This window comes from Podarcis erhardii (genome assembly GCF_964252035.2).
Source record: "Podarcis erhardii genome assembly, chromosome: Z".
Classification (NCBI taxonomy): domain Eukaryota; kingdom Metazoa; phylum Chordata; class Lepidosauria; order Squamata; family Lacertidae; genus Podarcis; species Podarcis erhardii.
In genome coordinates this window covers 47807974-47818854 of record NC_138504.1, presented here as the reverse complement: position 1 = coordinate 47818854, position 10881 = coordinate 47807974, and the positions used below count along the sequence as shown (strand labels likewise).

The 10881-nt window shown below is 45.7% G+C and overlaps 1 protein-coding gene across 1 annotated transcript; it reads right to left on the bottom strand.

Annotated features, from left to right (window-relative positions):
* Nucleotides 1–1455: 1455 nt before the first annotated feature.
* TOR2A (torsin family 2 member A) lies at nucleotides 1456–7351 on the bottom strand. Its single transcript, XM_081847750.1, has 5 exons — nucleotides 7167–7351; nucleotides 6323–6588; nucleotides 4877–5052; nucleotides 3239–3366; nucleotides 1456–2387 (listed from the first exon to the last, which is right to left on the bottom strand). The coding sequence occupies exons 1-5, from the start codon at nucleotides 7327–7329 to the stop codon at nucleotides 2143–2145; spliced, it is 978 nt and encodes a 325-aa protein (XP_081703876.1). The 5' UTR covers nucleotides 7330–7351; the 3' UTR covers nucleotides 1456–2142.
* Between the last annotated feature and the right edge of the window lie 3530 nt (nucleotides 7352–10881).

Sequence of the window (10881 nt, the reverse complement as noted above, 5' to 3'; positions counted from 1 at the left end):
CCAGGTTGGCTGAAGTTCCAATGCATTTACTTACTTAAAGACTACAGCCACCAGTTCTGGCAAGCACATGGTGGCATGGTATTAATCACCAAAGTAGTGTGTCTTCCATTCCCTTCCGTTGATAGGATCCCAGTCCACAAGACTTCTGCCAGCTGCTGGTGCAAAACTTACCATGGGGCTACTTCAATTCTACAATGAACACTTTTTCTCAGGTACAGCAGTAGTTATTGCACAGCTCCACATACCTACTCATGGAGGAATCGGGAGCAACTTAGCAGTTGTGGGCCAATCTGTTTTTTCCCCTCTCAGATAAATACTTGAACTCTTAGCCCTGCCTTGTTCTGCATATATGGATTGCACATAGCAGCACTTTTTGTCTAGTGTGGTATCAGTTGAGCGAGCCCTCTTGAAAACAAAACTTATTCTGCCATTACCATGTTTAGTCTAGTCTAGGAGCTATCACGTTCACTGCAAGCACATACCAGTATTATTTTTTATGTAGCCAAGGCCATTAGATAAAAACATACTAACGCAGAATGGCTGTTTGAGCCTTGACAGCTGCAACTATGTCTTGTAGCCCCTGTGCACTAAAGGTAAATCAATACCTTCTGAGTAGCTCAAGCCCTGCCCCATGGTGTCTCTGAAAAGCCTTGCCAGAGAGTTGGAGCGGGGACCCACTAAAAATATGTCTTGTATTGTAATGGGGCTTGATTTGGCAAGAGAATCACCCCAAATGGGATGGTAGAGTATCTTGTCATCTGATAACTCGCATTTATGTAATTCTAATGCACTATTCTTGCAGGATAGTGACTAACGCACACAGAAGCTCGGCGACTTGGAACCATTTAGATTAGTAGTGCTAGTGTGGTGGTGGGAAGCTTGTGGGCTGAATTAGCTCTGGCAAAGGCCCTGATTTAGGCCATGAGGCAGTTTTCCTCAAGCCACATCCACTTGCTCTACACCTTTTGCCATATACAGTGGTACCTCGGGATGTGAACAGGATCTGTTCCGGAGCCCTGTTCGCATCCCGAACAGAACATAAGGCGTGACAGCGCGTGTCACGTTTTACCGCTTCCGCGCATGATGTCATTTTGACCGTCTGCTCATGCGTGAGCGGTGAAACCCGGAAGTAACACGCTCCGTTACTTCTGGGTCGCCACGGAGCGCAACCCGAAAGCGCTCAACCTGAAGCATATTTATCCCGAGGTATGACTGTACTGTATAACATCAGGTCAAGATGTGACTCTGTTTCCTGGCATTGCCCAGCAGCTGAGTACCAGCAGCTTCAAAGCCCTGTGTAATTTCCCATGTGGCTTGATTTCAAGATGCATTGCCAAAGGAAAAACTGGTGCCATGGGGATGTCAGGTGACTGGCTGTTGGGCAGCTCCCACCCACCCAAGGATCCAGTCTGCCACCTGGTTAAGGTCTTCCCACCCTAGTGCATTACACAACACTGCAAAACAGCTGCTTTATTTACCTGTGGGCTTCTCAGGCACTTTTGAGTGAAAATCCAGTTCTTGTGTACAAAAGGAGGCACTGGAAGACCATCTCTCCCCACAGCCCCATTGCCAACAGTGCCTGGTGTCACTTATATTGCCACCATCAGCACGTAATCACAATAAGGCAAATCAATCCTGTATGGATCAGTTCAGATGAGATGGATCTTGCTACAACATTTTAGCCTAGGACTATGGCTTCTGGCACATTGATACAATCACAGTATGTCTTAAAAAATTGTGCGAGAGGTAAGATTTTTAGATTCCAAAGAAAACTGATCAAATTGTGCTATGTTAGGGAATCTAAAATTGTGATCATTGCCTCTTTTTCTTTTAAGAAAAAGTCTATATAAGACAGTGTTATGGGAGCAGCCAAGATTCCCTTCCAATACATCACAGACTCTACTCCTTTGTTCTCAAGAGTCCACAGCACAAGGCTCAGGGCAAAGTATAAAGTGCTTTTTGGTTTCCTGGTCGGTCAAGTCAGCATTGCTGTTTGAGTCTATGCTCTGGTCTGGAAAGTCTCTTCCTTGATCCTAAAGCCAATCAGGATAATTGGTGAGGCAGTCTTTGTGCTGAGCCTTTAAAACTCCAAAATTGTCACCAGCAAAGTCTTTGCAGGCAAGTGACCAGAATCTGGAGAGATCAAAGGAAGAAAGGGACCCGTGAATCCACTGTTTTGCAGCCTGTGGCTGAGAACACTTTCAACTCTGCTGGGAAGTAAGGGATGCTGTCAGCAACTGCCTGGATGACATCTGGCTGTGGCTCTAGGTCTCGGCTGGTCAGCTCACTGGCCACACACCGTTTCACATGGTGCTGCTTCAAAGGCAAGAAAGGCACGAGGAAGTCAATAAGGTGCTGATCGATTATCCCAGACTTCCAAAATCCATCTGCAGGAGAGAGAGAGAGATCAAGTTTCTAAGTAGGGAATTAAGTAGGGGAAAGGCCTGTACTCTTGAAGGGGCCAGTAGTGCACCACATATGTTTGAACTGGACCACTGAATCCCACCCCTGGGGGAGGAAAGATAAGATTTTTGCAAAATAAATCTCTGGCTGATAATGTTATTTCCTTCCAGGTAATATGGGCCACAGTGCCTTTGTGTGGCTCCTTCTTCCTCAGCAAGAGTTTTACTGCCCACATTTTTGTGTGAAAAGCTCAATGTTCCCTTTGCTGTGGGCATGGTTCTCTCACCCAAGGCCACTGAATGTGGCAAAGGTTATTTCATCCACAAAAGGGTTACCACTATAAAATGACAGTAGTTTTTAAAATGCCATGTGGGCAGGTGGTCAAGCACTTCTCTGCCTGTGTTTGCCTCCACAAATTCCTGGTGGGGCTTGGAGGTTACAAGTAAACTCAGTTTGTGGGGAAACAGGTATGTTGAGGGGAGAAGTGTGGGAGGAAGAGTTTAGTACTTCTCTCCCTTTTCATATTGTTAAACTATGGAATTCGCTCCCACAAAAATATAGTAATGGCCACCAACTTAGATGGCTTTAAAAGAGGGCAAGACGAATTCATAGAGGATAAGGCTATTGGCCCCTATGGCTACTGTTCTGCCTCTACAGTTTGAATATCAGTTACTGGGAATTATGTATGGGGAGAGTTGCACTAAGTTCCTGTTTGCGGGCTTCCCACTGTGGCAGCTGGCTGACCATGGCGAGAACAGAATGGTAGATCAGATGGGTCTCCGACCTGATCCAGAAGGGCTGTTCTTATGTTTCCTGTTTCTCAAATGATACTCACTTTGGGGGTTTTCAAAAGCAGCTTTGTAAACTGATTCTTCCAGATCCTTGAGGGTGATCTCCTCACGGTCTTTATGGGCCCGCCAGAAGTCCAAGGTAATTTGGTTTATCTGCTCCCCACCAGCATTGCTATCAGAGAACAAGGCAGGATGCAAGAGAAAAGATGCCTTGTGAGAACACACACTTCACTCATAAGGATGTGCTTCAGTGCTTTAACAACAATACTGTATGGATCACCTGCTCCTATATCAGGTTTGGGGAACTGTGGCTCTCCAGATGTTGCTGGACTCCAACTCCTATCAATCTCATACAGCATGGGCAAAAGGGATGGGGGGAATTGTAGTCCAGCAATCCGGGGTGGGGGCTCAGGTTCCCAATCTTTGTCCCTACGCCATCTTGCCACTTCCCCAAGATCAGAAGGAGAGGCCTTTCTTTGCCCTGCCTAGGTTGGAAGCACACCAGGGTGGGACAAGAGACCTTTTCAGTGGCTGCACCCAGATCACGGAACACCTCGTCCCCTGTGAAGTCTGGTTGGCACCTCCCTTACTTTTCATTTTTGCTGGTTACTGAAGACATTTTTATAACTGCGGGCTTAATTGGATAGGTAAACAAAGTTTTCATGAAACTGCTTTTTTGTTATTTGTGCTAAGGTGCTCTGAGTAGTGTACAGAAGACATAGAACTCTTCTAATAAATAAATAAATATAAAATATGCACTTATCAGTCCCGTAGATTACAATTCTGAACCTGCTTACCTGAAAATAAGCTCCACTGAACTCAAACAGACCTACTTCACAATGGGCAAATATAGGATTATGCTGTTAGAGCTGGCTGTTTTCATTTAGAATAATATTTTAAAGAAAGCAAAATCAACTGAAGTTTATGCACAGACAATGGTGCTATCAGGGCAGGACTTTGGGACAGGCATCTGGGGTCAGGCCTAGCTGAATGAGCAGGAAGGCAGACAAAGACAACAGAGCTAGGTTTACCACATGCTGAAAACACTTAGCATCCAAAGAAGGTGCTGTACACACTATGGGATCATTAAGTCAAATATTCTCTTACTGCACTACAGCTGGGGGTCTTTCTTTCATGGCTTTGGGGCAGAAAATATAATTTGCGGATGGGAGAGGAGGAATTGGTTTCAGATGGTAAGCAATTCCTTACTAGGTAATTTCCCACAAAGTCCTATATGGAAGGGCTGTATTTCAGTGGCAGAGCACCAGCCTTGCATGCAGACCAATCCCCTGCAAGAGCTGGTAAAGAACTCCTCACTGGAAACCTAGAAAGCTGCTGCCAGTCAGTGTACGCATTACTGAGTGAAATGGGTCAATGGTCTGGCTCAGTATAAGGCATGGGTAGGCAAACTAAGGCCCGTGGGCTGGATCTGGCCCAATCGCTTCCTAATCCAGCCCGGGAATCAGCATGTTTTTATATGAGTAGAATGTGTCCTTTTATTTAAAATGCATCTCTGAGTTATTTGTGGTGCACAGAAATTTGTTCAATTATCCCCCCAAAATACAGTCTGGCCCTCACAAGGTCTGAGGGACAGTGGACTGGCCCCCTGCTGAAAAAGGTTGCTGACCCCTGGTATAAGGCAACCTCCTGCCTTTCATATCTGCTATTTAATCAGTGTCTACCTAATAAAAATGAAGATGGCTTTCCTGTAGTTTGTTCCAAACACAACCCAGGAAGGTCCCAAGAATGGGATAATCACATCGACCAAGCCTGGGTGCATCCTGTCCATATCGTCAAAGATAAACAGTGATCGGCCACAGCGTGTCAGATTTCCCTGGATCCAGTTCTTCAGATCGTTCTGGGAGAAGATAGAGAAAAGAATACTCATCCAATACACGAACAGCACGAGCATGTAAGGAAAAAAAGACCACTGCAAACTGCAATGCCTTTTACACATACTTTTCAGAAAAGTTTACAGGTTGAAGGATATTATTTGACTACCACAAGGCCCATAATTAACCAGGTAGTAGCAGTGCGGTGTGGTGGAAGGTCATGAGATCCCAGCACCCTTTGTCCCAACTGCACAGACCAGGCTGAGTATTTTTATGGACCCAAGTAGCAGAACCTGCAGCTTTCCAGATGGTGTTGGACTCATAACCCGCTTCTATCCCTGACCATAGTCCATGCTGGCTGGGGCTGGTGATAATTGGAGGCCAACATCATCTGAAGAACCAGAGGATGCTGATCCCCAATATAGAATATACCGCATTTTTCTCTCTATAAGACACACTTTTCCCCACCTAAAAAGTAAGGGGAAATGTGTGTGCGTCTTATGGAGCGAATGCAGGCTGCGCAGCTTTCGCTGAAGCCAGGAGAGCAAGAGGGATCGGTGCGCACTGATCCCTCTTGCTCTCCTGGCTTCAGGGATAGCCACTCGAATGACCTTCTCCATGGTGGTGCCATGGATGTGGAAGTTTGGCTTTCCCCTCCCCAATGGCTTCTAAATACCAATAAAAAATTATTTCTTCAAGCCCTTGGCCAACTGTTGGAATGCAGAATTCATCTGCTCAGTGGCATTTATTGCATCTCTAATAATGGTGACCAGGTTTGCACATTACATTAAGTCACACATAGTGACCTGTTTGCTCACCCTCAATTGTCCTGTGCTGCCCTAAACCAAGGCTTGGCTACGTATAATGCCCAAACCAGGGCTTGCAGTTTAGTTCTCTCCAGAGTAACTATGAGTCATAAACTAAGATTTGTCCTATGGTACTGCTCACGGTTTGTTCGGGAGAGGTGAACCACAAGCCCTGGTTTGTATGGCACACTAAACCAAACCATGGCTTAGCTCAATGCAATACGAAAGCAGAACAAGCACAGAATGAGCAAATTTGTGTGCTGCCTCCCCCCCACCCCCAGGAGCCAACACAAGAGTTTGCAGCAGGACACAGTTTGGTTTAGCACATGAATCAGGTCACAAAAGGTGACAAAGCAACAGATTAGGTCAGGCTACACTGAAGCCTCCAGACTACATGTGTCCTACTGCATTTAAAAAATAGGGACCTGTGTGATGATTTGCCACAGAAAAACAAAGCCTGCAACTTGGTGCTGAAAGGCAGCTTCCTTACCTTGTACTGCTCGATGTGTTCTGCATGGGGGAAATGAACTACCGGGGAGAAGTGGTGGACATATGGGCTTCGAAGCCCAGAGCGAAAGAGGTGGGGGACTAGCAGAGATCCAACGAAGGTTTTTCCCGTGCCGCTCGATCCGTGGAAGGACATCACCAGAGGCTTCTCAGGGCTGTTGTTGTGCACAAATCCCTTCAGGCCTTTCATGAGAAGCTCCCTTGCCAATTGCTGCCCGACCAGGTTCACGGCCAAGTTGCATTCTAGACCTGGGATGAATCAAGAGGCTTAGTGGGGGCGGGGATTCTTCTTTTTGCACTGCTTTTAAAAAACGCACACATCTCACCCCCCCCCAAGAACTGCACCTGAGGGGGGGCGGTAATATGGGGATACATATTGTTGGGGGCTCCAACCCCCAACCATTCCTGACCCTGGGGCCAAGATCTGCCCTCACAACAACCCTTGGAGGAAGGCGCATATGATACAGGATTAGGAGTGGCGAAGTGGATGTAAACACAGTGGATAGATAATATAAGGATTTATACAATTTTACAGAGAATAATATGTGTTGAAAAATCAGAGAGAGGTGCTGAGGGAAGTCTGGGGGGGAGGGAGGGCCTGATGGGGAGGTGGGGGGAAATAATGAATATGATATGTTTTGACATTTCGATATGTTAAAATTGTTAATTAATTATTTATTTTTTTTAAAAAAAGGAGTGGCGCAGTGGGGACTAGAACTTCTGCCACCCCGGCTGAGAGTTTCGAACCGTTGAGGCGCACCTGCTCGCGCCTGCGCACTCTGCCTCTCTCCAGCCCCTTCCCCCCCCCCCATCCTCTCCCCTCTCACCTGCCAGGTCGGGCCGGAAGTCGCACTCGCAAGTGCCCGAGAAGCTGCAGTGCCAGGAGCTCAGATCCAAGGGGCCGCTCGAGCTCACCAACCCCAGCGGAGGGTAGAGGTGGAAGACGACCTGCAAGAAGGGCAGCAACAAGCGCCCCCCTTCCCAATCCATTGCGCCTGCCGGGAGTCGCGTGCCTGCCTGCCTGCCTGCCTGCCTGCCTGCCGCCGCCGCCGCCGATCTGGCTCCCAGCCTGCCTCGGGGCCCAAGCGGGAGGGCGGGGCGCAGCTTCGTAACTGGGCAAAAGTTCGCTTCTGACGCTGCGGAAGGGGTGGGGCCTGGTGGGGCGGGCGGGGCTTGGGTGGCTGTTGGTTAGGATAGGAGAGCTTACCTCAAAGCTGGGTTTAGGCGGGAAAAGCGCTGAGGGGGAAAACGGCGCTTTATTGACGGGAGGGGATTTTTAAGGATAATTTTTAATTTTAAAACCTAGAATGCCGTTAAGGGATAAGTTGGGAAGTGTGTATGGGAATAATGAAAGAAAAAAAAATCTGAATAAAATCTGTGTATCTGAAGAAGTGTGCATGCACACGATAGCTCATACCTAGAACTAACTTAGTTGGTCTTTAAGGTGCTACTGGAAGGAATTTTTTTATTTTGTTTTGACTATGGCAGACCAACACGGCTACCTATCTATAACTAGAAAAAAAAATGTATGAAGTGGGAAGTGTAACTGGAAAACTCTATAAATATTTTTTTTAAAAAAATAATAAAAAAAGGAAACAGTGCCTCATACAAAAGGCCTTATACAAAGTCGGGCCATTGGTCCTCTGACTGGTAGTGGCTTTCAAAGGTTTTTAAGCAGGATTTTTTCCCCTTTGTCTGTGGGGTGGCAGGGATCCTTCTGTGCACTGTGCCTTTCATTGTCCCCTTGGTGTCTTCTGAGGTTGGCAGCTGCTGTCTTTGCTCCTTTGGGCCAGAATTGGTGTCCCACACGTGAGAGCGATTTGCAGCTCACGGCTGTCCTGCTTCTGAGACTCACCTTCCTCCCCTGTGTGATCTTTCTCCCCCCCAGGGGCATAGCTGTCAACTTTCAGATTTGAAAATAAGGGACCAGCAGCCTCACCTGTCCCGGGGACAGTCTACGGGATATCTAACAATCCGGGATGGCAGCAGGAAACGGCGCTGGAATAACCTGCAAAAAAATGGGAAGGTTGGCAGCTATGCCCAGGGGCTCCCCACCTGTCTGTGTTGCCGTTCCGCTCAGCTCCATTGAGAAGCTGCATCTTTGCTTGGAGCTGCTCTCCATTCTCTGCGCTTGCTACAGATGTACTTTTGCGTGTTCTGCAGCAAAAAGACAAACATGGCACAGGTGTTGCAGATCAGCTCCTGTAGTCTGTTTCTTGCTATCATGTCAAAAGCAGACTTGAAGTTTATAAAAGCTGTGTAAAGTGCCCCACCAGCAGGAGAATATTTTTCTGATTCTGTAAAACCAATCCCTGGTCAATGGATGAGCAGCCAGACCTAAAACATGCTTGCTCTTCCTCCAGGAAATTTTCTTCCTCCATCTAACTAGAAAGTTTCTCTAAAAGATGGCTAGCATACAATTTACTGATGATACTTAAGAGACTGATTGGTCTAGAATTCCCTTTTTTGTAAATTGGGATAATGATTTCAAGCCCCCAGTCTGGTGGAGCACGTGTAGTATGATCAATACATGTGAACAGGACAGCAAAAACGTGCCCACCATTCCAAGTTTGACTTTAGTAATTTGAGGGGTGGGTGCAGGTGTGTAATTACTACCTGGGGGCTTTGCCCAATTTAAGTCCAGAGGTGAACCTGCCAATTTCAGATGATGAAACGGGGCCACAGTACGCTCCCAGAAACGTGAAAGTGGTCGACGCCTTTTGGCAAAAAACTTTTAATCTGACCTCCAAAATTGCCAACAATATATCCTTCCTGATTCGGCACTTGCTTTCTTATCCCTAGATTTGACCCCAAACTCCATCCTTAAATTCTAAAGAATTAATTTCCTTCCTGTTCACAACAGTTAGTTATTGCCCAGCGATGGACGGAAACCTCTAATATACCAACAGTGGTTGGGTTAATAATATCTGGAACATTGCTCTATCAGGCATGTACAACATAGTGAGTAGCTAAGGGAAGCATTGTGAGCTCCTCATTCAGGGGCTGTTTAAAAGGCCAGGCAGGCCAGGTCGGAGCGAAACAATACAAACTTAAAGCTTTTGCAGATGACCTAGTTTTGACCCTGCAGGAGCCAGAATCTAGTACGAAAAGAGTATTACAATTGATTCAGGACTTTGGTCGGGTGGCGGGATTTAAATTAAACAAACAGAAAACCAAGGTGCTGGGAAAAAATTTGACAGATACAGAGTCAGAACGGTTTCAGAGAGAAACAGAACTAACTATGGTTAAGAAGGTAAAGTACCTAGGGGTAAATATAACAGCAAAAAATCTGAGTCTATTTAAGGATAACTATGAAAAATGTTGGTCTGAAATTAAGAGAGACTTGGATAGTTGGACAAAACTGAAGCTTTCTTTGTTAGGCCGAATTGCTGCTATTAAGATGAATGTATTGCCAAAAATGTTATTTTTGTTTCAAACACTACAGATTGTGGACAAAACGGAGTGCTTCCGGAAGTGGCAGAAAGATATATCTAAATTTGTCTGGCAGGGCAAAAAGCCCAGAATTAAGTTTAAGATATTAACAGATGCGAAAGAAAGAGGGGGCTTTGCCCTGCCAGACTTAAAGTTGTACTATGAAGCCGCAGCTTTCTGCTGGCTAAAAGACTGGCTACTTCTCGAAGACACTGACGTACTGGACCTGGAAGGTTTTAATAATGCTTTTGGTTGGCATGCATACTTATGGTATGACAAAGTTAAGATCAATAAGGCCTTTAAGAACCATATTGTCAGGAAAGCAGTGTTTAACGTCTGGACAAAATATAAAGACTTACTGGAAAATAAAACTCCAAGGTGGCTTTCACCTCTGGAAGCTAAGGCCCGAAAAAGACCCAATATGGAGGCCAAATGGCCAAAATATTGGGAAATATTAGAAAAAGATGGAGACAATTGGAAATTGCAGAGTTTGGAGAAAATGAAGGATAAAGTGCGAGACTGGTTACATTACGCTCAGATTAAAGAAGTTTTTAAAAATGACAAAAAGTTAGGGTTCCAGGTGGAGAAATCGAAGTTAGAAACAGAATTGTTAGAACCAAAGACTAAGGTACTATCTAGAATGTATAACTTGCTGTTAAAATGGAATACACAAGACGAAATGGTTAATTCGGCTATGATAAAGTGGGCGCAGGACATTGGGCATAACATTATGTTTGAGGATTGGGAAAGGTTGTGGACCACTGGGCTGAACTTCACCGCATGTAATGCTCTGAAGGAAAATGTAATGAAAATGATATATAGATGGTACATGACCCCAGTTAAACTTGCCAAAATATACCATTCGTCTGATAATAAATGTTGGAAATGTAAAGAAAATGAAGGAACATTCTTTCACCTCTGGTGGACATGCCCTAAGGTGAAGGCCTTCTGGGAAATGATATATAATGAGCTGAAAAAGGTATTTAAGTATACCTTCACCAAGAAACCAGAGGCCTTCCTTCTGGGTATTGTCGGCCAGAAGGTGCTAAAGAAGGACCGAACATTCTTTATGTATGCAACAACGGCAGCAAGGATACTCATCGCAAAAAA